At 43.3% G+C, this 27,450-nt stretch overlaps 2 protein-coding genes and 1 long non-coding RNA gene across 6 annotated transcripts in view; 1 reads left to right on the forward strand and 2 right to left on the reverse strand.

Moving 5' to 3' along the window:
• Nucleotides 1-2,485, reverse strand: part of HIP1R (huntingtin interacting protein 1 related) — a 136,572-nt gene extending 134,087 nt beyond the window's left edge. The window contains exon 1 of the mRNA XM_073676222.1: nucleotides 2,253-2,485. Within this exon, the coding sequence (XP_073532323.1) occupies nucleotides 2,253-2,345 (93 nt within the window). The 5' untranslated portion in view covers nucleotides 2,346-2,485. The remainder of the gene's footprint in view (nucleotides 1-2,252) is intronic.
• On the forward strand, nucleotides 2,414-27,213 carry LOC141261561 (uncharacterized). 2 transcript variants are annotated; one of them, XR_012319792.1, is made up of 4 exons: nucleotides 5,312-5,430; nucleotides 6,168-6,305; nucleotides 10,809-10,892; nucleotides 26,548-27,213. It is a non-coding gene; the product is annotated as an uncharacterized lncRNA (long non-coding RNA). The 2 variants fall into 2 exon arrangements; XR_012319793.1 differs by lacking the exons at nucleotides 5,312-5,430; nucleotides 6,168-6,305 and adding an exon at nucleotides 2,414-2,716.
• CCDC62 (coiled-coil domain containing 62) overlaps nucleotides 12,451-27,450 on the reverse strand; it is a 29,799-nt gene continuing 14,799 nt past the window's right edge. Inside the window, exons 7-13 of one of the 3 annotated variants that reach the window (XM_073676223.1) lie at nucleotides 26,652-26,753; nucleotides 26,459-26,547; nucleotides 20,660-20,748; nucleotides 17,443-17,587; nucleotides 15,329-15,445; nucleotides 14,611-14,693; nucleotides 12,451-13,657 (exon numbers count right to left, since the gene is read on the reverse strand). In XM_073676223.1, coding sequence (XP_073532324.1) covers nucleotides 14,613-14,693; nucleotides 15,329-15,445; nucleotides 17,443-17,587; nucleotides 20,660-20,748; nucleotides 26,459-26,547; nucleotides 26,652-26,753 — 623 coding nt within the window. In that variant the 3' untranslated portion in view covers nucleotides 12,451-13,657; nucleotides 14,611-14,612. The remainder of the gene's footprint in view (nucleotides 13,658-14,610; nucleotides 14,694-15,328; nucleotides 15,446-17,442; nucleotides 17,588-20,659; nucleotides 20,749-26,458; nucleotides 26,548-26,651; nucleotides 26,754-27,450) is intronic. The other 2 variants (XM_073676224.1, XM_073676225.1) reach the window with 2 other exon arrangements.

The following is a 27,450-nucleotide window of genomic DNA, read 5'->3' on the forward strand; positions in this document are numbered from 1 at the left end:
CAGTATGGGAATCAAATACAGCGGAATTCACACTGCGTTTAAAGCTCCCAGAGGACACATCAGAAGGATCCAGGGACCCCGTCTAAAAAGGTAAGAAAATCAAATGCAGCTATTCGGCAGGGACCGGCGGAGCATTTGTACTGGACAGGAGGAAAGGTGAGGAGGGCCTGAAATAATTAGGCATTTTTATTCATTTATATTTGTAAAGGAGGTTACAAGTGAATTGGAATGTATTCACATGGTGCACAATACATTGTCTTTCTTCTTAATGTTCATTTCATTTGGTTTTCTTCCAAGTTGGGTTTTTCTCCATAGTTTTCAATAGGAGAAATATAAGACAGCCACACATTCAGCATCCCTGAGAGAAGCCAGCAACAATGTTTTCTTAGCCTGTACAGAAGAGACAGGTCTTTAAAGCTCTGTTCACGCAATAAGTATTAATTATAAGGGAGTTACCTGACCACAGACATGAACACATAAGAGACTCAGGCTTTTGTTCAGATGAGCTGCTTTTCTGCATTTTTGCACATAATATATTGTGCACATAGCAGATTGCAATCACAATACAGACAGGAATACCATGCCCTCCAGTCCTGACCTATAATGTCAGCAAGCGCGAGGCTCCAGGGAAACGCATATTCAGACGAGAACTATGACAAATAGTTATGCAATTAACTATATTAATATACAAACATGCAATGACTTGTGTTAAAAAAAATAAGCTATCTTTGGCAAATGACAGATCAGTCTTCATTAATAGCATGCAATACTTGGTCAACTACTTGGGGGTAACGTAAAGCTGTGACAGTCTATTCTTCGGATCAGATCGGTGGGGGTCGAATGCCCAGCATCCTGGCGGCCACGAGACCCGCAAACAGCTGATGTACACAGTGTGCATCACGTCTTAGCATACAAATCACAATTGTGTTGCTTTAAACAGAACACTAAAGCAGCGTGTAACAAAACAAAAAAGCCACCAGCCGTGTTTTATTTTGCAAACACTACACAGGTTGTGATGTAACCCTATAACCCTACTGAAGATCATTAGATGGGATGTCACAATGATACTTTGAAGCAAAAGTCTTAATTAACAAGCCATAAATATATGTCGCTGGAAATCCCCTTTAAGGGGGACTTGTCTGCTACGTAACTATGGCTGGCACCTTTGTTTGGAGGATGTCCAGGATTTACCTACTGATAACCGTGCCACCAGATCTGACGGACACAGACAGGAGGGAGCCCTGTGCAAGAACATTATATGGGAACTTTACAGTCCAATAGCTCCTCATAATGCACAATTCCACATATTTTGGAGGTGGAGATGGCCCCCTTACCTCTTGGATCCCCGTCTGGCTGCACCAATGGCATGTCCACCCTGGTCATCAAAATTACATCGGTGGGAATTCTGGGTGTCAGACACCCCCTAATCTGGTATTGAGGACCCATCCGATGGCCAAGTTATCAGTAGGTTAATCCTATAGAACCCCACTAAAGCCAGCCATTAATGATAGTAATAAACATATACAGCATCATCACTGGACTCCGTCTGATCGGACCCCCAAGACTGATCCTAAAGAACTGGAAAACGAAGGTTTCCTTGACTGTCAGTAAAGTAGCTCTATCCGACGCTCCCCATTACGGCATACTGATGTCATTGATGCCGCCATCCACACAATACATGGACGGCCACTGATGAGGACAGTTTCCATGTAACACTACATTACTTTGTCATGAACTTTTAGCAGAAAACGGTGTTTGAATATATAGCACCAACAGATACCACATCGCTGTACAGACTAACACTAAACATAAGCCTATTGCCCAGAGGAGCTGACAATCTAGCGCCTGGGGACGGTTACACCTGACACCAATAACTTATGTGAGGGAAACTGGTGACAAATGCAAGCGGCGCATCGGCACATGATGGATGTAGCCCCAGCACCCTGCTGTCCTGTCCCATCCAGCCTCCCTCCTGGCAGCCTCCGGGTGCTGCGGACTCTGCTCGCTCCACTAGTATGAAGTGATGTAGCAGAGCGGAGTGTGACACCCCCATGCAGCACTCCACAGCTCAGCTACATTACTATCAGACACGATCGCGCCCCTCCACAGGACGATCGGTGCTGCTGTCCCCCATACGGCACTGCTGTCTACACAGCTCCCGGCAGGCTGAGGACACCACATCCCGGGCTGAGCCGCCCCGTCCTCGGTCACACACCCATCTGTCAGCACTGCTCCGGGTCACACAGCCTCACCTGGTTCTTGTCAAACTGCTCCCTCTCAGCCTCCAAGCCGTGTCCGGAGCGCCGGCTCAGCACCCGGGCAGGCACGTTCTTAATGGTGTTCATGGCGGAAAGCTGCCACACTCGTCGTCTCCGCGGCGGCTGCGAGCAGCAGTGTCCGCTCACCTATGCCCGCACCACAGCGACTACTACCTGACCAGCAGCTGCCCCGCGGAATGCTGGGTAATATCTCTCAGCGCTACAGCAGCAGTGGGCGGAGCTATGGAACCTCCAGCCAGACGTGTCATGACGTCATGACGCAGCGGAGGTAGACTGCTGTCACCTGGGCAAATATTTACAGAGACCCCGGCGACTGCGGACTCATGTGGAATGTGCGAGGTTTAGTGACGCGGGCGTAGTGTAAACGCGCTCCTGTGCGTCCACAGCGTCTTCTAAACATCCCCAATGTCACAGGGATAGGCGCCTGGACTCACCTTGTAAGGCCATGACTCCATACTTACACTATATAAGCAATGCATAATAAATAATGGTGCCATCCCATGTTATTTGTGGCTGCAATGGTAGTTACGATATATTGGCCGTTTTTAACATGGTGAGTACCCAACCAATGAGCACATGATCAGATATTTTATGGGCGGCATAAAAATTATCGTTATCGGCAGCACATCATTGGGTGTAAGCAGGATGAGCTGCCGACAACAGGATGCCGTAAGGAGTGACGATCGTCCTGTTGCCATTGGCGTGTGTGAATGGACCAATAAACACGTGACTAATGACTTGTATATAGGTGGTCTGCGCTCAGTTACGGCCCCTCTAAGAGGTTCAGTAGCAGGATGATGATCAACTGGAATTGGCTTCACGTGATTGTGATAGCGAGGACACATAAATCCCATGGCCATTACCCCGGTAAGTCGTGGCCAGTATCAGCCAGTAATGTAACTGGGTGGGGGGACAAATGGGAACCATCACACTGGAGCAGATTGAGATTTAAAGGGTTATTCCCATCCATAAAAGGTATCGCCTCTCCAAAGTGACTGCCACCGATCCCAAGAACGGGGCTCTGAACTGCCCCATTACAATAGAGCTGTGGCTCCTTCATTGTATACGCAGCTGACAGACATAGCCAATCACAGCACTTGTATTCTTCTGGTAGTCCCTTAGAGAATGATTGGAGCTGTGGCAGACATGGGCTGTCACTATTCCATTCTGACATTTGAGAGCAATGTTCTCAGGATCGGTGGTGGTCCCAGGAGTCAGGCCCCTTTGACTAGATGATACATTTTAATGATGGGAATAACCAGAGAATCATTCACTAACTTTTTACTACACCATCTGAGAGCAGCATGATGTAGGGGCATAGACCCTAATTCCAGCAATGTACCACTGACTGGGCTGCTTGCTGCAGTTTTGATTAAAATCTGTTTTCTCTGCTGCAGATCTAGCAGTTCTCTGAATGCTGAGCTGTCTATAACCCCGCCTGAACCAGTGATTGACAGCTTTTTGTGTAGACAAAAGGTGGGTTGATCAACCTCCAATTTATGTTGCAAGAAAGAAAACCGGGTGCCTATGCCAATGGAGCAGGCCACATTACTCCTCATTCGGCAGAAAAATAATATTGTGTAAGGAAATAACACACCAAGAGGCACCAATGTTTTTGAATGCTTTTAATTGTCTGCCCTCGTGTTCAAAACAATTTATTGCACTGCAAAGTGACGTATAGGAACATTTCGTCAGGCTAGGAATAGGATATGTGTGGAATGTCTTTCTTGGATGAAAAAAAATGCAGAATGCCCACTTGTACCAGTATATGAAGGGATGGAATCACTGGTCTGCCTAAAGATCCAGAGAGAGTAGAAATCACTATTGTCCTATCAGAGCAGGAATCCAATGGTACAACATGCAGTGGATATAGAGGAATGCAATGTGACTCTTTTTGTGTACACTGTGCATAGGCAGAAATCTGAAAATCACTAGTGGTGACAGGGTTATACAGAGCTCGCTCATGAATATGGAGTACTACATGGCAGAAGATTTACTAGTCCTCTATTTTATCAGCAGATGATTATCAAAGCAAGCAGCCCAGTAAGTGACATCAGTGGAATTAGCGTCTTTGCTCCTACATTATGCTGCTAACAGATTAGGTGGTAAAAACCTGGTGACAGATTCCCCTTAAGCGAAAGGCAAAGCTAAGTGGCCAGAACAAGGTTCTGATGCAGTCAAAACCTTTATGTGTATTTTGCATAAACAAACACTGACAGTGATTTTTGATTGCCTGTCAAATTTATTAGGTCATTTCAAGCACTGTGGAACCACACAGCAGTAATGACACAACATACTCCGAAAAAATGCAAGTAGGTTTTTGCAAAAAACAGCATAAAAACAAAACATTGCACTCGCACCATCTAGCATTAGTATCAACAGGGCGTAGGTACCTTTTTGTTATTTTATGGCATGGGCAGCAAAGATTGTTTTATTTCAGCCCTTAGTGATCACCAATACGGTTTAAACCTGACGAGAGATATAAGTGAATAGCACCCCCCGACAGGTGAAACTGCGGCAGCTGTGAGCTGTACACTATAGCTGACAATTTGCTGCATCACTCACAATCGGTGTTGGCACCGAACATGGCTCTTTAACCCCTTAGATGCTGCTGCCAATATGGACTATAGCATCTAGCTGGTTAACAGTGTGGGGGCTCCCGCTTTACCCCCATCGGTACCCTGAGATCATGATTGTATGGTCCTGATGTTTGCCATGGAAATTCACAGCCAAATACCAGAGTCTGCTGGCTATAGTGGCCTGTTCAGAAGTTAGCAACATTTAGGTGGTAAAAATAACATTTTTCTTTCCTGTCATGTCATTTTGCATTAATTCCTGAAAGGCACCTGAAGGGTTAATAAACTACCTAACAGCAGTTCCGAATATGTTAAAGGGTGCAGTTTTTAAAATTGTATCTTTTTGGGAGGTTTTCCAATGTATACAAGTGCTTCTCACACACTTAGAATATCATCAAAAAGTAAATTTATTTTAGTTCTTCAATATAAAAAGTGAAACTCATATATTATATACAGTCATTACAAACAGAGTGGTCTATGCGTCCCCCCCGGCGGCTGCGTTCTGCTGCAGCGTGCCAACATTGGTGGAAAGCGCTCTGTGCTTCAGAGCTGAAGACACCGAAGATGGAATGGAGGTGAAGATTCATTGTGGGGGGTGATTTATGGTATGGCTGGGGGAGGGGAGGGTGGATTTATTGTATGGCCGGGGGGGGGGGGGGGGGGGGGGAGATTTATTGTATGGCTGGGGAAGATTTATTATATTCCTGGGTAGAGATTTATTGTATGGCTGGGGAAGATTTATTATATTCCTGGGTAGAGATTTATTGTATGGCTGGGGAAAATTTACTGTGGGGGGAGATTTATTGTATGGCTAGGGTAAGATTTAGTGTGGGGGGAGTGGTGGGGGAGATTTTGTGTGTGGAGGATTGGTGCAGACACAGAATGGGGAGGATGGGTGCGTACGCAATATGGGGAGCAAAGGAGGGGAATGTATACGGACACAGTATGGGGAGCGGATGTGATGTGTGCAGACACAGTATGGAGAATTGGGGGGGATGTAGGAGGGTAAATATATGAGGGAGACAGTATGGTTAGGGGAATGTGAGGGAAGACAGTATGCGGAGGAGGGGGAAATAATGGGGGGGTGAAAAGCGTGAGTGGGCACAGAATAGAGACTGAGTAGTATTGGCGGTGTAGTATGGGGGGACAGTGTAAGGGCACAGCCAGGAAGGGACAGTAAGCCAAGGAGGGGGAAGTGTGGAGGGCATATTTTGTGCAGGGAATACAGTGAGAGCCAATTATTTATTCAGAGGCTCAGCGTAGGGCAGATATTTTTATTCAGGAGCATTATAATGACTCTGCTATCTTTCAGGGCATCCTGTGGGGATGTGCTTAGGAAGACCAGAGAAGACGGAAGTCTGCAGAGATGGCTGTGGATGAGAAAAGTCATCATGGCGTCTGGGCAAGAGGAAAAAAAAAGAACAACTGCAGAGACAGCGTCATCCATCAGGTACCTGGATGTAAATGTTATTTGTGATACTGACTAATTCTCATATTTTTATTTATGTTAGGAGCGTTAAAGGGGTTGTTTAAGTCTGTGATGAGTCTGCAGTTATTCTATGTGACTGCAGACTTCTGACTTCTCACAGTGCGCACTGCAAGTTGTCCGGATTCTCTGGTACTGGCGATTTGTATACTTGCGGTCACATGCTGACTAGACATGCGTCACTCAATGTCAATGAATTGAGCGAGGCCGGACACATCTAGTCAGAATGTGGCCAGAAGTATACAAATAGCATACTTGTGCAAAGCCGAATCCTAAAAGTGTGCAGTGCATGCACAGTGAGAATTCAGAAGCCTGCAGTCACATAGAGTGACTGCAGACTTTAACCTCAAACCTGGACAAGCCCTTTAATTATAAAATGAAGCCGTGTAGCCAATCCTAACAGTGTGTAATACAGTCGCTGTCAGGATTCAGCTCTGCTTGCTGGTTTTAGCAGTCATTACATGGATACCTCACGCATATGCGATTTTAATACTTACAGTCAGATGAGAATGAGCTTCTCTTTCTGCTTGTGTTTTTCACTGATCATTGAGAGAATTAGGCAGAGCAGCTCGTCGCATGGGCGTACCCAGGATCAAAACTAGGGGGGGGGCAAGCCATGGTCACAGATACCGAAGAGAAATTATATATTAGTACAATGCAAAGATTTCACTTCTTACATTACATGAGTGATATCTATTGTAAATTCCACAATAGCTCAGAAACCGGCGAATCGCTCCACACAGTATACTGGCCGCCATAAAATGCCCCATGCAGGATACTGGTCCCCATATAACGCTCCATACAGGATACTGGCCCCCATATAACGCTCCACGCAGGATACTGGCCCCCATATAACGCTCCACGCAGGATACTGGCCCCCATATAACGCTCCACGCAGAATACTGGCCCCCATATAACGCTCCACGCAGGATACTGGCCCCCATATAACGCTCCACGCAGGATACTGGCCCCCATATAACGCTCCATGCAGGATACTGGCCCCCATATAACGCTTCATACAGAATACTGGCCCCCATATAATTCTCCATGCAGGCTGTTCCCCACACATAATGCCTCATGCAGGCTGTTCCCTCCCCACATAATGCCCCACGCAGGCTGTTCCCCCCCCCCACATAATGCCCCATGCAGGCTGTTCCTCCCCATATAATGCCCCATGCAGGCTGTTCCTCCCCATATAATGCCCCATGCAGGATGACACCGGCCGGCCTCATCCCACTCTGCGCTGTGACTGCTCAGGAGAGAGCGCGGTGTAAAGACATCACCGCGCCCTCTGGCCTGAGACGTCACAGTGCAGCAGCCGCGGAGGATGCAGGAGCTGCTGCGGAGGCACGGGGAGAGGTAAGTATTGTGCCGGGGCCCTGAGCAAGCCGGGGGGAGCGGGCGCTGACGGTCAGGGCCCCCCGCCTGCTCAGAGCCCCGGCATTTGCCCGGGTGCTGACGCTGGCCCTGGTGTGCGGCTTGCGTGCCTGCTTCTAGGGGGGGGCAGCTGCCCCCCCCTCCCCCCTGCCCCACTGTGGGTACGCCCATGGCTCGTCGGCACGTGACTAAGTGTGCAAATCTCATGTGCTTGGGTGCAATGGGGAGAGGGTAAGCCACAAAAGGTTATTGCTAAAGAAGCTGTCTGTTCACAGAGTGCTGTATCCAAGCATATTAATGGAAGGAAAAAATGGAAGGAAAAAGTGGAAGGAAAAAGTGTGGTAGAAAAAGGTGCACAAGCAACCGGGATAACCGCAGTCTTGAAAGGATTCTTAAGAAAAGGCCATTCAAACATTTGGGGGAGATTTACAAGAAGCGGACTGATGCTGGAGTCATTGCTTCAAGAGCCACCACACACAGACGTATACAGGACATGGGCTACAAGTGTCGTATTCCTTGTGTCAAGCCACTCATGACCAATGTACAAGACCAGAAGCGTTTTACCTGGGCCAAGGAGAAAAAGACCTGGACTGTTGCTCAGTGTTCCAAGGTGTTGTTTTCAGATGAAAGCAAATTTAGAATTTCATTTGGAAATCAAGGTCCCAGAGTCTGGAGGAAGAGTGGAGCGGCCACAAGCCAAGCTGCTTGAGGTCTAGTGTGAAGTTTCCACAATCAGTGATGGTTTGGGGAGTAATGTCATCTGCTGGTGTAGGTCCACTGTGTTTTATCAAGACCAAAGTCAGTGCAGCCGTCTATCAGGAAATGTTAGAGTACTTCATGCTTCCCTCTGCCGACAAGCTTTTTGGAGATGGAAATTTCATTCTCCAGCAGAACTTGGCACCTGTCCACACTGCCAAAAGTACCAATACCTGGTTTACAAACAACAGTATCACTGTGCTTGAGAGAATCTATGGGGTATTGTCAAGAGGAAGATGAGACACCAGACTCAACAATGCAGACGAGCTGAAGGCTGCTATCAAAGCAACCTGGGCTTCACCTCAGCAGTGCCATAGGCTGATCGCCTCCATGCCGCATTGATGCAGTAATTGATGCAAAAGGAGCCCTGACCAAGTATTGAGGGCATTTACTGAACATACATTTCAGTAGGCCAACATTTCAGATTTTAAAATCATTTTTCAAGCTGTTATAAAGTATTCTAATCTACTGCTATAATGACTATTGTGTTTTCATTGGCTGTAAGCCATAATCATCAACATTAACAGAAATAAACACTTGAAATAGATCACTCTGTTTGTAATGACTGTATAATATGAGTTTCACTTTTTGTATTGAAGAACTGAAATAAATTATCTTTTTGATGATATTCTAATTTTGTGAGATGCACCTGTAGGTCCTCCAAAGTCGCTGCTGCTCTGTTAATGTGACATCAGCGAAAGCCACAGAATCGCCAGCAGGAGTGGTCTGTGACCGCTCTGTGCTGGCAAAGATCGGATATGGACACAACAGATGGGTAGTAACTATCTGCTTGTCAGTTCTTAGGCCTGTAGTTAAAATTATAGCCCTGGATAACCCCTTTAAATATAAAATGCCAGCAGCTTTCAAACCAAGAATGAACAAGTTACTTCTTTTAACTGCTTCAATGTTTCAAAATCCTGAATCAGTTAACCCTTTCATGCCTGGGCCCATTCAGTTTTCGTTTTTTGCTCTTCTTCCCACAGGCATAACTTTTTTATTTTTCGGTCAATATGGCCATATGAGGGCTTATTATTTGCGGGACGAGTTGTACTTTTGAACGACACTATTGGTTTTACCATATCATGTTCTGGAAAACGGGAAAAAAAATTCCAAGTGAAATTGCAAAAAAAAAAAAAGTGCAATTCCACTGTTTTTTTGTTGTTTTTTTTTTTTACCATGTTCACTAAATGTTAAAACTTACCTGCCATTATTATTCTCCAGGTCATTACGAGTTTGTAGATACCAAACATATATAGGTTCTTTTTATTTAAGCGATGAAAAAAAATTCAAAGTTTGTTAAAAAAAAAAAAATGGCGCCATTTTCCAAGATCTGTAGCGTTTCCATTTTTTGGGATCTGGGGCCGGGTGAGGGCTTATTTTTTGCGCAATGAGCTGACCTTTTTTGGGAAGATAGGATGTTTTGATCGCCTGTTATTGCATTTTATTGCAGTGTAGTGGCAACCAAAAAAAAGTAATTCTGGTGTTTTAAATTTTTTTCTCGTTACGTCGTTTACCGATCGGATTAATACTTTTTATATATTGATAGATTGGGCGATTCTGAATGCGGCGATACCAAATATGTGTACATTTGATTTTTTTTATTAGTATTTTGAATGGAGCAATAGAAACTTTTTTTTATATTTTTAAATTTTTTTATATTCTTTGCATGCTTCAATAGTCTTCATGGGAGACTAGAAGCTGCAATTATCAGCTCGCCTGTGTGTAACAGAATGCTCACTTGCTATGAGCGCCAACCACTGGGCAGCGCTCATAGCAATGACAACCGCAGGGGTCTCCTGCAGACCCTGGGTTGTCATGCCAACCCATCGGCGACCCGCAGTCATGCGACACGGGCGCCTATGGGCAGAGCCAGTGACGTGCTTCCTGTAAGCACGAGTTAAATGCCACTGTGAGAGTGACTGACTGTGGCATTTAACTAGTTAACAACCGTGGGTGGATCACGATTCCACCCGCGGCTGTTAGGGGCGCATGTCAGCTGTACAGATCAGCTGTCATGTGCCCGGAAAGGTGCGGCCTCATCACCGGAGACTCAACATGTGTGGTAATAGTACGGCACATGTCGGAAAGGGGTTAAAAGAAGTAACAAAATAATTGAACATACCTCCTTCACATGTACGTGTTCCCAGTATGTGTGGTATACATTTTTTCTTGGATACCACCCGTACCCATTATAACTTATGGTGCTATGCACATGTCCGTGTTTTTACGCGGATCATGTGTTTGTGCAAAACACGTATGGCATCCATGAGCTGTCATTGTTTAACATTGAAAAGTATAGGACAATCTTTGTAATTTCTTTCTTTATCCATACAGGAAAACCACTGATGGTAAAAACGGACACACAGACCAAATACTGCTTGTAAAGACGGACACACGGAGGACATACTGATGACACCGGTACTGTTTTCTCTTGTATGTTTAAAAGAGGCCTTATATTCATTTTTTCGCAGCTGTTTAGAGGCCTATTTCAGGCTGGTTGCAGGGAGAATCGGCCTGAAAAAGATGTGTGCACATACCCCAAGACTGTGTGGTACTAACACACCTCCATACTTGCCTGTCCCAATAAACTGAAACCTATCCTCTGTGCCCAATTTGTTGCCTGAAATTTAATTGCGGGGGATCGGGGTGGGAGGGGGACAAAAAATGTTAAACTTTATTATTTAAAAGAATTCTGCATTTTTTTCCCCTATATTTTCAAGTGTGGATAAGCCCTTTAAAGGGAACCTGTCAAGTTGTACATGCAGTCTGATCTGTGGACAGTATGGTATGGAGAAGCTGAGTAGAATGATAAATGTTAGAAAAGATTCAGTATAACCTGTATTCTAGTCTTTGAAATCCTTAGTGTTTGTGGGCATAGGAGTCCCATGGGCGGTCCTACTCAGTGATTGACACCTTTCTCTGCATACAAAGTTATACAGGGAAGACTGTTCATCTCTGCATAGGACTGAACACAGGACTCGTATTGTCTACAAACACTAGGGATTTCACATGCAAGTTTTACTGAAACTTTTCACACAGCTCCTCCTGCTCTGTAACACCACAGGTTTCCTTTAAGGCAGATTGGGTCATGCCTATGGCAGACATGGGTAAAGTGCAGCCTGCGGGCCACATCAGTCCCTCTGGCTGTTCCCGTCCGGCCCGAGATAGCCACGGGCTGAAAACAGTGGCCCACGGGCCGCACAGTGACCTACCACGCCTGTTCGCAGCCGTCGCCCACTGTCACTGCTATGTGCATCCTCAGGATGCAGACCACAGTGAATGCATTGGTGAAAGATGGTGCTGCCGGCCCTTTCTTCCACGCGATGACGTCATTTCATCACGTTAGCTGTGCACTGGAGACCGGAGCAGAGGCAGAGCGCCAGGGCAACGGGAGCGAGGCGAGTATGTAGTGTGTTTTTTTTCATGTGTATGGAATGTTTGGCTGGACATGGGGAGGCTATGTGGGTCTCATACTGATCATGGGGAGGCTTTATGGGTCTTATGCTGTATATAGGGGGCTCTTACCGTATATATGGGGCTGTGTGTGTGCTCATACGATATATAGAAGGGTCTGTGTGCGGGCTCAAACGGTATATAGGGGGGTGACCGCATACTTACTTCTGTTCAATATTAAGTGATACAAGTTATATAAGTAAATATTAATATTGAGCAGAATTAATTTCAGCCTATTGGTTCGGCGCCTCACAAGTCACGCGCTTATATGGCCCCTCTGGAAAATGAATTGTCCACCCCTGCCTTATGGGGATCTATTGCTTTCCTCTGGATTAACAGTGGAAATGAGAGTCCTCTTTCTTTTAATCCACATCCTCTCACGCATAACATCTTTTTTTTCACTGATACTATTTAACTGTAAAATAAATGAATGCCTCTACCCAGAGGAATTACCAGAGCACACAACAGCAAAAATCTTAAAACAATGAAGTTTATTTATTTATGTTTTAGTCCAATTGTTTAATTCTGTGTCCAGACAAACATTTATTCCATATAATTTCTAGCATGGAATGCCGTTATAGTAAAAATAATACAAAGAAACCATACCTATACAGAACTTATTTTTATGCATGATCTATATACAGTATCTTCCAATTGATCCTTACATTTGGTGTTTGAAGAAATACTGGTATCTGACGAAGAAACTTTATTAAATGCCCAAAGAATGTTCTTCCTGTTAAAAATACTGGAGGGATTTTACTAAGGCCGACTTTTTATATGCCATTCTTGACCTAAAAGGCAGTCAAGAACAATGCATGCATTAAAAAAATAAATTAATTAAACAAAAGTCACTTGTTTGGCTCTCTGCACTAAAAAAAAAAAAAAAAAGCAAATATTAGCAGGCATAGAATCATGCTATAATTTATGCCAACTTCTGGTGTAAGCCATGATGAATTTGGACAGGTTTTTGAGAGGCCCAGCTCCCTTTTGTAAGTGGCACAAAAAAACAAAACATCTTACAGAGCAGGCATAGACTTGCACCATAAGTTATAACAATTTTTGGTTTAACTTAAAGGATCTGTCACTTGTCCCAAAAAAGATTTGAGTGAAAAATCCCCGAGCTCGCCTTTATTCTGACAATTTTTTCTGTTTTGCAAATCGGCACTCCATTGCAGAGATATTCACATTTGTTGCCTTTGAAGAAACACCCGGTTAAACTACAAGCAATGATTTTGCATGCTGTACTCCAGTCTTCTTTGGGGGCATGCGCTTCCACCCCTCCCTCCCAGATGCTGCCAATCACAGCTCAGCAGTGTCTGAGACTGATAGATCTGCTCCCGAGCTGTAACTGGCAATGTGTGGGAGGGGTAAAAGCACACCCCCAGAGAAGACTCTAGAGAAATGCCCGTTTAGACTGCAAGCGGAGATTTCACATACTGCGCTCCAAAAGCAACAAATGTCACCTCATTAGAGATATTCATGCAGCACAAAATGGAAAAGAGCGGCAGAATCAGAGGAGTTCAGCAAGTTTAAAAATTCTTTAACTCAATTTTTGAAGCAAGTGACAGGACTTCTTTAAAAGGATATCATATGTCAAAATGGGCTACTTATTTATGTCATAAAGAGGCCTAGAACCCTTGACAAATGTCCGCAACTTTGTAATACTGTGCCAAGTATCATAATTCTTCAACTCCCTGAGGTAATATATTCAGATAACACTCTGAAGAGATCTAGAGAAAAAAGGAAATATACAGTAAATAAAAATAGTTTTTTTCTTCTGCTACATATTATAAAAAGGGCTCAATGGTATTCTACTGCCACATTGAAGATAGTGGACCTGTTACCAGGTCAAAAGTTGCTAGTTTTTGCTTTTATTTTATTCTTGCTTCTCATCTGAGTAATTTTTTAGTATTTTTTAAAATCCACCACTTGGTTCCAGAGATATGGGCCTTTCCACATAATATTTGGTATTTACCAAGGAGACGTTGCTCTAAAGGTAATAATGCAGAACAACCTAGACAGACGCTCCCAGAAAATCCTGTGATCCATAAAAAATAGCACTAAATAACGTCCCATTTCTCTGGAACCGTATAGAGCAGAGCTGGGCAAACTGTGGCCTGCGGACCGAGAGAGCCAAAGGGCTGAAACAGTGGCCCACGGTGAGCATGTGTTGTTTTTTTTTTTTTTTCATATGTGTATGGGATGTGTGATTGTATATAGAGGCTATGTGAGAGCTCATACTGTATTTAGGAGGTTATGTGGGGCCCACACTGCATATAGAGAGGCTATATGGGGGCTCACACTGCATATAGGGGGATGAGCCTGCTGTCAATCAGTGCTGGGGAGTGGTTACAGAGACTGCTCTCTATACACTTAGTGGTGACTGAAGTCGTGCCGGCGCCACTCCTGTGACTGAAAGCCTGCCGGGAGGAATAAAGTTAATTTCCTCCTGGCAGCGGGGCTCTCAGTGCGGGTGCTGCATAGTGTCAAAATGCCATTAACCTACAGATTAACCCCATATCTGCAGGTTAATAATGTTATTTTACATGGCAGGTTCCCTTTAAGCAGAACACAATCTGAAGGGATAAAAAGTATTGCTGCCCTCAATGGCGTTACTTAGTCAGTACTCTGCCATGGCATTTGCCATCATCTGCAATAAGTATGCCATCATTTATAAGGCTACCATCAATTGTCCAAAGTCTCCAGTTTGTCTTCTGTGCTCTCAGTTTCTGAAGGAATACAGTATAAGGGGTTTTCTCTTGTTTGCTGTAAAGAGATTATGAATGATAACCATCGTATTGTAACTTTGTCAGATTACCATTTTTTAAACAAATAACTAGAAATACATCAAATCTTAATGCCCTAATGGTTAAAATGAATTTCCAGTCTGAAATCAAAATGAACTGTGACAGTGTGCAATATGCACACTGTCACAATTCCATTGTATTCACTGTGGTAGTATGCGGTCTTGTGACCACGTGTATGCGATTTGGTTACTTGCGGTCATGTGCCTACTAGTCTCATTTGGCTTCTCTCAATTTACTTTGATTGGAAGAAGTCAGATGAGAAAGTTGAATGATAACCACAAGTATGCAAATCACATGTATGTGGTCTTTTCCCCTTGCATGGGGAAAACAGGGGATTCATGACAGTGTGCACATTGCACAGTGTCACAATTCGGCAGTCCGCAGTCACAAAGTGACTGCAAACTTTTCTTCTTAGACTGGGAGTCCCCTGTAATATTGTCCACCCATTAAGACTTTACAAACTGGATATTTGGCAGAAACAGAGCAGAGTTGCAATAAAAAACTTTTTAAACATACAGCACATTGACACTAGTATGCGTTGTAGCAACTTATCTGTCATTTTAAGGTGTAATTTTACAGTCCATGGTTACATACCATTTCGCTAGAGCTGCCATGTGGGTCAGTGAGTAATAAGCCAAGTTCAAGATCTGCAACCATCTGACGAGACTTTGCCAACAGGTTTTGCAACTTAGTTGTTGGGGAATACAACTGCTATATGAATAGAAAAAATACAATTAAATAAAAAAATATCAATTTAATAGTGCCCTCAAGACCTTCTTTACCTTTTATTATTTATGGTGTTCGCACAACTTGTGCCTTTCCTTGCTAGGTCATGCTAGAATTTTAGGCCCATAGAGCTCTGTGTGACTTATTCCAATTTCTGACATACGCCAAGCATGCCATACAAAGCATGCTTTGTAGCAGTGCTAAAAATGATGCTTTTTTTTTAGATCTTTGAGATGATCTAGAATAGAGATTTCTTTTGGAAGCATACCATTAATTTGTATAATGCTGACAAATTTCACATCATTTAACAGCCTGAAAACCCCAAATCACAACCAAATGCATAATATTACCATTCATATTTTTATGATGACTGTCCGATGGTCCCTGATGTCTAGTGGACTGAATAAGAGAGATTTAAAACATAAATTATGCAAAATCACTAGGTGCTCCTAATTTAGTCACCAATTTCAACACAATCCAAGGGGTGGATGAAGATTACTCCCAATTGGCGTGAAATAGATGTTAGGAAGCGTAGCATGTCTTGGCTGGAGGCGCGCTCTTGATATACATTTCTCCTTCATCAAGGATCCCTGAAAACATTTTCTGTAAGGTGTAGGATCTTGCCTTGGTCTTTGCACTTTTCTGTTGTTGTGATGTCACACTGTACGGGACTTGAGAGGGAAGTTTAATATCCCCCAATCCTGGTATGCATGGCACCCCTCATCCCCCAATCCTGGTATGCATGGCACCCCTATCCTAGTTTGCATGGCCCCCCATCACTGCACACATTAAAAAAAATAAACACTCATACTCCCCTTCCTTTCCTTTACTCCAGCGCTGCCTCTGTTCTGCCAGCAGCAGCTCACCTCCGCAGCTGAGCAGCACATGACGTCACTGCCATGTGCCCTCAGACGCCAAGGTGAGCTGCGGGGATATTCACCCCTCTCCACGCTGTAACTGTGTGCGTGGAAAAGAGTTAATATCACTGTTCTTTAATGGCGTGCAGTGTCACAGGCCCCTGCACAGGAACCAGCCAGGCTAAGGGCCCCGGCACAGGCCCCAGCCAAGCTAAGTGCCCCAGCTAGGCACAGGCCCCACATCATCTCACCTCTTCTGCTGCAGCCACCAGCTCTGCATCACCGCCCAACGCCCCTGCACAGGAACCAGCCAGGCTAAGGGCCCGGCACAGGCCCCACAGCATCTCACCTCTTCTGCTGCAGCCACCAGCTCTGCATCACCGCCCAACGCCCCTGCACAGGAACCAGCCAGGCTAAGGGCCCGGCACAGGCTCCAGCCAGTCTAAGTGCCCCAGCTAGGCACAGGCCCCACAGCATCTCACCTCTTCTGCTGCAGCCACCAGCTCTGCATCACCGCCCAACGCCCCTGCACAGGAACCAGCCAGGCTAAGGGCCCGGCACAGGCCCCAGCCAGTCTAAGTGCCCCAGCTAGGCACAGGCCCCACAGCATCTCACCTCTTCTGCTGCAGCCGCCGGGTTCCTGAGGGAGGGAACCTGCGATCCTGCTCCACCGCAACTCTCCGCTGCTGGAGCACCGACTTCCTGAAGGACCCTGCCTCCTGTGACCCTCGCTCCACTGCCCCCCAGGTAAGATACCGTACCTATTCAGACTACAAGATGGACCCCATCTTATAAAAAAAATTTTTTTTCCTATTTTCCACCCCAAAATTTGGGGTGTGTCTTATGGTCTTATAGTCCGAAAAATACGTTAAATAAAAATTATTATAAAAATACCATAAACTTTCATAGTGCCTTTCTCAATATTTTCCTAATTAATTTTATGTTACATCTGCAATTTAATAACCCAAAACAGAACATACAAAACTGTACATATTGATTTAATAATTTTCTAGAGATTTTAAAGTAAAATCTGGTCCCAATATTTTTACCTAAGATTCACACATAAAAATGCAATGAATAACACTATAAATGTGGCATGTTACATTTTACCGTGAAAGCACTAACCTGGTGTCTGAGAGGTTCGGAGTCTTTCAGGGATGACTGCATTAAAGGCATATTCAGGTTTTCCATGCATAACGGTGGACTCCGGTGGTTTGCTATTAATACATCATTTTCAGCAGAATCCAAATTGAAATCTGATTGACCACCGCTATTAGGAGAAAGTAGATAAATGATGATGTATGAATGTGTACCACCTCCTGTTAATAACGTCACAGGTCCATGCGGGGTTTAGTGACACCGCTCTGCTGCCGGCTTATTACTATTCATCTATACAGTCAACAGACTGGACGCTGCGCTAACTGCACAGGGGGGAGACACAGCACCGCCCCTGAAACCAGCATCACCGATGACGCTTTGTTTCAGGGAGGGGGCAGAGGCGGTGACAGTGACCACAGACTCTGCCCCCCCTGTTGATGCTTTGTTTGACTATCATGCACTGGTGATACTCTAAGGCTTAGTGCCCACGATGCAGAAATGAAGCAGAAATTTTCCTGAGCATTTCTGCATCTCTCTGGCAGAAAAACGCATGCGGTTTTTACATGCGTATTTGATGCGTTTTTGCCATGCGTGTTTCCAATGCATTGTATAGGCAAATATGCATGCAGAAATGCACAAGAATTGGTCATGTCCGTATTTTTTCTGCGAGTAAAATTTGCACAGAAAAAATACGGACCATGTGCACAGAACTTGCAGAATGTCATAGGAAGTCATGGGATAAGGTATGCAATGCGTTTCTGGAGCGTTTACGCGCTGCAAATACGCACCAAAATAGCATCGTGGGCACACAGCCTAAGGGTATGTGCCCACGTAGCGTTTTACAAGCGTATATGCTGCGGAGTTTCCGCAGCGTAAACGCTTGGGAAACGCTTGGTAATCCGCCCCCCATGGTCCTCAATGACAAGCCGCACTGTCAATGCCCATGCTGCGGATTTTTCCGCAGCGTTTATGCTGCGCTCAAAAATCCGCAGCATGTCCATTAATTTTGCGGACACGCAGCGTAATCGCCGCCATTGACTTGCATTGAAACGCATAATATCCGTGTCAGTACATTTGTACACACGGATATTATGCGTTTCTATGTGCGGATGGTACCCAAGTCTGGAGGAGAGGAGACTCTCATCCAGACCTGGGTACCATAGAGACTGTAAAAAAAAGAATTTAAAATAAAAAATAAAGTTTATACTCACTTTCTGATGTCCTCCCGGTGTTTTGTCTGCTCCGTCCGGTCTATTGCAATGCTCCCGCTGTTGTGAAGGACCTGCCATGACGTCACTGAGTCATGTGACCCATCACATGGCTCAATCACATCACGGCAGGTCCTTCACACCACCGCGAGCCGCCCAACACATCGGACGCGGCAGAGAGAACACCGGGAGGACACTGGAAGGTGAGTATAAACTTTATTTTTTACCATTTTATTCTTTTTTTTTTTTAACTAACTTGGTCACACTACTATAAATCCATGCCGGTTGCATGGATTTATATAGTGTGAACAAGTTGTCAAGCACTTTTCCAAGTGATGCTAAAATCGCTTGGAAAAGCGCTTGATAACCCGCATGCAGAAATGCATGCAAAGACGCTTCACAAACGTTTCTACCTGGCGGGAAAAACGCATGTAAAAAACGCATGCGTTTTTCCTGCCAGGGAGAAGCGTAAAAAATATGCAGCATTTCTGCATCGTGGGCACTTAGCCTTACAGATCGTCATCAGACAGAAAATAGGAAAAAAAAATACAAAAGCAGTTAGATAGTGTAGTGATGGAACGGTAGGCAATTTTTAAAGCAAGTACGAGGGTCAGTCAATAAGTAATGCCTCCTATTTTTTTTCTCCTTAAATAAGGTAGTTATGTTAAATATTCGAATTTGGCACAATTCCTCAAACCTTCTTCTCCAATCCACAGCAATTGCAACTTCCTGCACCAACAGGTGGCAGGACTGTATCCGTTTGCAAAATGGCTGACATCGATGTTCGTATTAGACAACGTTCTGTGATTGAATTCTTGCAGAAGGTGAAACGCCCATTCGAATTAATGAGAGACTGAAAAATGTGTACGGTGATGCAACAGTGGATGTCAGTACTGTTAGACGATGGGTTCGTCACTGTAACACAGCTGAAGGGCATCACCGTTGGCTGACAAAATGCGGAGTGGCAGGCCAGTAACCGCAGTGACTCCAAGCAACATTCAGCGAGTCGATGACGTCATTCGTGGTAACCGCCGGGTGACTGCAGATGAATTGTGTGGCATTATAAGCCTCAGTAAAGGCAGTGTGATGAAAATTATTGGACAAGTGGGATACAGAAAAGTTTATGCACAGTGGGTCCCAAGAATGCTTTTTACCATGCTGGAATACATGCCCTTGTTAAACGGTGGACCAAGACTGTGGAAATGGATGGAGATTATATTGAAAAGTGACAAATTAATCGTTAATGTTGTGATTTTCAACCTATGTAATTGCATTTGAATTTCTTGCCAATTAAAAGGAGAAAAACAATAGGAGGCATTACTTATTGACTGACCCTCTTATATTAGAAAATAGCTTAGAATTATAGGACTAAATATATAGAGAATTAGGAGAAAAATGCTTTGCCTTCAGACCACCCCTTTAAAAAAAAAATAAATAAATAAAAATCACCATTTTAAAGACAGCACCATAAAACATAATAAACACACTGATAAAACTTAAAAGGGTTGTCCGAGCTTAGATATTAATTACCTATCCACACAATAGGTCACAAATAGCATATCGGTAGGGACCAGACTCCCAGCACCCCCACTGGTGAATTGTAATTTGGGCCGGCAGTGGCCAGGAGTAAAGACACTGAACGGAGGTGCGGAGCGCAGGGTCACTGAATGTAGCAGCCGCTGCCAGTTGTTGCCAGCAACTTTAGCACAGGTCCAATTTCTTTGACTAAAAGTTTATACTGCAGTAGCCAGAAACAGCTGCTACACATTGAATAGAGCTGTGTTCTGGAGTGCTGTTCAATGTGTCTACACTCTGTGGACCAGGTAGCAGCTAATAACAGATGCCAAGGACCCCCACTGATCTGCTATTGATGAACTATCCTGTGGATAGGTCATTAATACCGATGCTTGAACAACCCCTTTAAAGAACATAGTGAGATTACTGACAAATTCATTTATAAAATAGAATAATATATTCAAATTTAGTAAAATGTAACAACACATTCTTCCGTCTCCCATCGGGGTGTAAGGATTTACCTGACATCCACTTGGTTATGTGTTTTATCACAGGAACTCTCCAATGTTAGGTGAAGAAACTGCAGGTCGAGCTGCTGCTTCATGTATATCTGTTGAGGAGCCAACAGGTGACCGTACAGCTTTGTTGTCCACACTGCTGATATCTAGCATAAACTTATACACCCTAGTATCACACAACACTTACTTTAGCTTGAATGATTTCTCTAATATGATAACCACAGTGCCATCACTAGCACCCAAAGACATTATAGTGCCTGCCTGTTGAGTGAATTTTTTATTTATTTATTTATATATATTTTTTAAAAGGCCCAGAATGAGTGATGGGCCACGTTCAGTATTTGAGTTTTTTACCTCAGTATTTGTAAGCTAAATCAGCAATTTTCCTGGCTTTGACTTACAAATGCTTATGGAAAATACTGACAAAATACTAAACATGTGAACGTGGCCCAACTCATCATACTGGTTCCCCACCGCTTCTGCTCTGTCGCCAACTGGTCTACTTTCTGCAGTAGCAATTAAAGTGATGGTACGGCCTTGGAGTACTCTATGGGCCAGAAGTGGGTGCATGACCGCAAGAATGCGATTTGCATACATGCGCTCAGATGCCAACTAGACATGCGCAGCCTTGCTCAATACAAGTGAATTGAGTGAGGCTGGACAAGTCTAGTCAGAATGTGGCAGAAGTATGCAAATTGCATACTTGCGGTCATATGACCGTCCACTCCAGGCACCGGAGAATCCTCACTGTACACTGAGGATTCACAAGTCTACAGTCACAGAGTGAATGCAGACTTGTACTGGGTGGCACGGTGGCGCAGTGGTTAGCACTGCAGCACTGGGGTCCTGGGTTCAAATCCCACCAAGGACAACATCTGCAAGGAGTTTGTATGTTCTCCCTGTGTTTGCGTGGGTTTCTTCCGGGTTCTCCAGTTTCCCCCCCACACTCCAAAGACATACTGATAGGGAATCTAGATTGTGAGCCCCGATGGGGACAGCGATGATAATGTATGTAAAGCGCTGCGGAATATGTTAGCGCTATATAAAAAATAAAGATTATTATTATTATATTGTACTCCAAGGGCGGACAACCCCTTTAAATCCCGCCCATTTATCAATTGGCCCCTAAACTCCAATGCATGTGGCCATAACAGAGCATGCCCCGTATTTTAAGCAACAGTTCTTTTAACAGGTTGACCTAGTGGAATCCCGCTGCATGCAAGCATGAGAAACATAACCATTTTTATATAGATGATCACAAACTATAAAAACACCAAAACATTTTCTTTATAATAAAAACCTTTGGCCATAATACTTAATCCCTTCATCCCCAGCCTATTATCACCTTCCTTACCAAGCCAGTTTTTTCAATTCTGACCAGTGTAACTTTATGTAGTAATAACTCTGGAACGCTTCAACATATCCCAGTGATTCCCGGAATGTTTTTGTGACATGTTGTACTTCTTGTTAGTGGTAAATTTTGGTCGATCTGATTTGCATTTATTATTTATTTATGAAAGCATCAAAAAATGTAACATATTTTGCAATTTTCAAACTTTGAATTTTTATACCCTTAAACTAGATAGTTATATCACACAACACAGTTAATAAACAACGCTTCCCACATGTCTACTTTACATGAGCATCCTTTTTGGCAATTTTTTTTTTTGGCTAGGAAGTTAGCAGGTTTAAACGTTTATCAACAATTTCTCATTTTTCCAACAAAATTTACAAAACCATTTTCTTTTTAGGGACTACATCATGTTTGAAGCGACTTTAGGTGGCATGTGTGACAGAAAATACCATTCTAAAAATTCCATTCCTCAAACTGCTCTTAGCCACATTCAAGAAGTTTATTAACCCTTTAGGGGTTTTACCGGAATTAAAGCAATGTGGAAGGAAAAAATTAAAATGCTACTTTTTTTTTTTTCACAAAAGTGTTGCTTCAGCCCCACATTTTTCATTTTCATAAGAGTAACAGGAGAAACTGGACCATACAGTTTGTTGTGCAATTTCTCCTGAGTACATTGATATCCCATATGTGGTATAAAACTACTGTTTGGGAGCACAGCAGGGCTCAGAAGGGAAGGAGCACCATTTGACTTTTGGAGCACAAAATTGTCTGGAATAGGTAGCGGATGCCGTGTCACATTTGCAGAGTCCTTGATGTGCCTAAACAGTGGAAAGCCCCCACAAGTGACCCCATTTAGGAAACTACCCCCCTCAATGAACGTATCTAGAGGTGTGGTGAGCACCTCGAACCCACAGAATTTTAAAACATTGAGCAATGAAAAAATACATTCCCGCAAAAATGTTATTTTTAGCCCCAAATTTTTCCTTTTCACAAGGGTAACAGGAGAAAACGATCTACAAAACATAGTGTAATTTCTCCTGAGTACGCCGACACCCCATACGTGATGGAAAATTACTATATGGGCACACGGCACGGTTTGGAAGGGAAGGAGCGCCAATTGAATTCTGGAGCGCAATTTTGGCTGGAATTGATTGCGTACGCCATGTCACATTTGAAGAGCCTCCGACATGCCAAAACAGCAGAAACCCCCACCTCATTTTGGAAACTACACTTCTTGAGGAATCCATCTAGGGGTGTATTGAGCATTTTTAACCCTCAGGTGATTCACAAAATTGTATATCATTGGGTTGAGTCAATGGAAAATTACTACTTTTTCCACTAAAATGTTGCTTTGGCCCCAAGTTTTCAATTTTCAAAAGGGATAATAGGAGAAAATGGACCATACAAATTGTTAAGCCAATACCCCATTAGTGGTCAAAACCTACTTTTGAGGCACAGTGCAAAGCTCAGAAGGGAAGGAATTGTTTGAGGGTGCCATGTCACATTGCAGAGTCCCTGAGGTGCCAGAACAGCAGAACTCCCCCCATAAGTGACCTCATTTTACAAACTACACCCCCAATTAATTCATCTAGGGCAGGGATGTTAAACTTAATCACACAGAGGGCCAAAATGAAAAACTTGGACAAAATTGCGGTCCAACCAGTAAAGAGGATAATGGGCCCCCCATAGTCCTCCATACAGAATAATAGGTCTCACATAGTCCTCCATACAGAATAATGGTCCCATATAGGGGTGGCGGTTCTGGTGTAGAGGGCCAATAGAACCACCCTGCAGGCCAGATTTTGCCATGTATGATCTAGGGGTGCAGTGAGCATGTTGACACTACATGTGCCTCACAGAATTTTATACCAGTGGGCAGTGAAGAAAGAATAATTACATTTTTACCACGAAAATGTTGTTTTAGCCCAAAATGTTTAATTTTTATAAGGGCTAATATGGAAAAATGGACGTCACAGTTTGTTGTTCACTTTCTCCTCAGTGTGCCAATACCCTACATGTATTTAGGAACTACTTTTCAGGCACAGTGGAAAGTTCAGAAGGGAAGGAGTGCCATATTATAGTGCAGATTTTGCTGTTATGGCTTGCGGGTGCCATGACCCACTGGAAGAGCCCCGAGGTGCCAGAACAGCAGAACGCCCCCATAAGTGATGACATTTTACAACCTACACCTCTCAATGAATAATAATAATCTTATTTATATAGCGCCAACATACTAAGCTTTACAATTCAGACAATTTACAGACATTATAGGCACTGTCCCCAATGGGACTCACAATCTAGATTCCCTATCAGTATGTCTTTGGAGTGTGGGAGGAAACCCACGCAAACACGGGGAGAACAAACTCCTTGCAGATGTTGTCCTTGGTGGGATTTGAACCCAGGCCCCCTCGCTGCAAGGCTGCAGTGCTAACCACTGAGCCACCATGCTGCCCATTGAATTAATCTAAGGGTGCAGTGATCATATTGACACCATGGGCGACTCACAGAAGTTTATACCATTGGGCAGTGAGGAAAAAATCATTACATTTTTACCACAAAAAAATTGTTTTAGCCCCAAATTTTTCCATTTTCACACAAGGAAAAAATGGCACCAAAATTTGACACACATTTTCTGCTGAATGTGGTAATACCCCATATGTGACTGTACAGTACTGGTTATCCACACGGAGAGGGAAGGAGTGCTAATTATCATACAATAGTTTACAGACTCCACATACAGTGGCCCTAAGTGCCAGAAAAGCTGAATCCCCCCTCAAGTGACCCCATTTTGGAAATTTCAACTCTCTGGGAATTTATCTACAGGGGTAGTGACTATTTTGAATCCATGGGTGTTTTCCAGAAACAAGCAGCAGTGGATGTTGCTGAGTGAAAATTGCAACTCTCCCATTGTAGTGCCCCTACATTTTGGAGACATGGACCCCGTAAATTAAGCGGGCTTTCATCGCTATAGAAATGCCAAACATGTGGACATTCTGTGGGGCTCAGAAGGGATGGAGCAGTGAGATTCGGGTGCACAGAATTTGCTGGATTTTTTTTTTGGGGGGGGGGGGGGGGATAGGGGAGCCATAGCTTTATTTCCAGAGCCTTTCCAGTAACATGGAAGCCCCCTATATTTCCATTGACATGACGGACGTGAGTAGGGACTTGCCTTTTTTTGTGGATGAGTTGAAGCTTTTACATCTCATTTATCCTGTGCTCTGCACTTACATCAGGGTTTCCATCTAAATCTCTGAGTGATGTGATTCAGATGAAACCCCAGAGGAATCCATTCACTATAATGAGACAGCAAATGACTCTGAACTCAGTCTGGCCTCTGTTCAGCTGTGCCCTTTTTAGAGATGAACAAAACGATGGCCGTCTGTGCTTTTATGCATGCTTAAAAAGACGGACACCGCCGTGGCGATACCAAATGTGTACTTTTTTTTTGTTTTTACATAAATATACCTATTGATATTTTTTTTTCATTTTTTATATTGATTGTGATATTTATTTTTTTTTAAATATTTGCAAAAAATTTTTTTCTTTGTCCCACTATGGGACTTTAACTATTATTAGTGTGATCGCTGGTATAATACATTGTAATGTATTATAACTGTCAGTGCTGCACTGACAGAAGCCTCTTAGACCATGCTCCTCACATGGTCTAAACAAGCTCCAGTAGCTGGCAGACCTGGAGGTCATCATGACAATGATCTGGCCCTCGCGATGACGATCGGACGGGAGTGGAAGGCCCCCTCTCCTAGCCCCCTAAATGTTGCGATCGAAATCACTATCACCATTTGTCACTATCAGCATTTAGTCAATATTTGTAAGCCAAAACAAGGTGAAGAACATTCAGAGGAAAAGTAGAATAGAAACACATCACCACTTCTGTATTTATCACCCACTACTGGTTTTGGCTTACAAATGCTGATGTAAAATACTGACCAAATACTGATAGTGTGAACGTGGCCTAAAAAGGTATATAGTCAGACTAGGAAAGCCATAGCATCCTGATGGATTCAATCAACTCCTCCAACAATAGGAAAATCTAACAACAAAATAAATGGAGTTCTATGCTTGGAAAAAGGAATATATACAAAAAGGAAAGATTTGCATAAATATGAAAACATATGGGGCCCCTGGCTCAATACATCAGGTCTTCCATCTAATATATTATTGATAGATAGAATTATTATTATTGCACTAGGCTGGAAAGCTGTAGATGGGGAATTGGGCATCTCTCAATATCAAGATATTCCATGTTGTATTTTTGTATCACCATATGCACATCCCCTGCATAACCATAATACCAGGGGGTGTAAATATTTTTTTTCTTGTCTTCCAGTATGTTTCAACTTTATTAGTCCAGCACTTGGCAATTTAAGTAGTTGCAATAAAAAGAAAAAAAAAATAAACATTTACAGAGCATTACAATCAATCTTTACCTGTCGTAAGTTCTGCAGTTCTCCGTTTGTTCTTTCTTGCTTGGATTTTGCTAGCTGAAGGAGTTGATCTTTACGTTTCTCTCTTTCAGCTGTAACAAAGAATTTACAGGATGTAAACACCATTCACGTCATGGAGGTGATTGCCGGCGTACACACTGAACAAGAACTAGCAAAGTAATTCAATGTTACTCACCTGCAAAGACCAGCTCAGCCTGCAAGTATGCACTTTCCTGCTTGAGACGAATGATCTCTTCCCTCTGCTCATTGTTTTCTACAGTCTTTTGGCTGAGGTCATCTTAAACACCATAAAACAAAGCATTGATTAATGCTAGCTCCAAAGAAAACCTGTTTGACACCAAAGTTAAACTGACATATGGATGACTCGGTATAGACATGTTGACATATCCAGTAATTCTTTTAATTTCTGTATCTCTTTTGGCATGACAAAAGATAATATCATGCAACACAGGATTCATTCATTTGATTGGTGACAGAAACGTACTAGAATGTCTCCTGTTTTACTGCAACCTTTTTTTTTTTTACTGGATCAAAAAATATAATCTGTACAACTTTTGAGTCCGAAACATAAAATAAATAGCAACTGAGTCTGTTTTAACCCTTTAGTGACCAGGCCAAATTTTTCAAATCTGACATGTGTCGCTTAATGTGACGATAATTATAGAAGGTTTCAACATATCCCAGTGAGTTTGATATTGTTTTTTCATGACACATTATATTTTATAATAACGGTAAATTTAGGTCGATATTTTTTTGCGTTTATTTAGAAAAATATCTGAAATTTGACATATTTCTAAAACTTAACAATTTTCAAACTTTGAATGATTATCCCTTTAAACTAGACAGTTACTGTCTTGTGTGGTATGACCAACACAAAGTGATACCATTATAAAAACAGCGCCCCTGAACATATTCAAATGCTGTTAGGTAGTTTATTAACCCTTCAGTTGCCTTTCAGGAAATAATGCAAAGTG

The sequence above is a fragment of the Phyllobates terribilis genome, unplaced genomic scaffold, assembly GCF_046119375.1.
Source record: "Phyllobates terribilis strain yellow unplaced genomic scaffold, ASM4611937v1 Scaffold_1__5_contigs__length_1240528914, whole genome shotgun sequence".
In the NCBI taxonomy this organism is placed as follows: Eukaryota; Metazoa; Chordata; class Amphibia; order Anura; family Dendrobatidae; genus Phyllobates; species Phyllobates terribilis.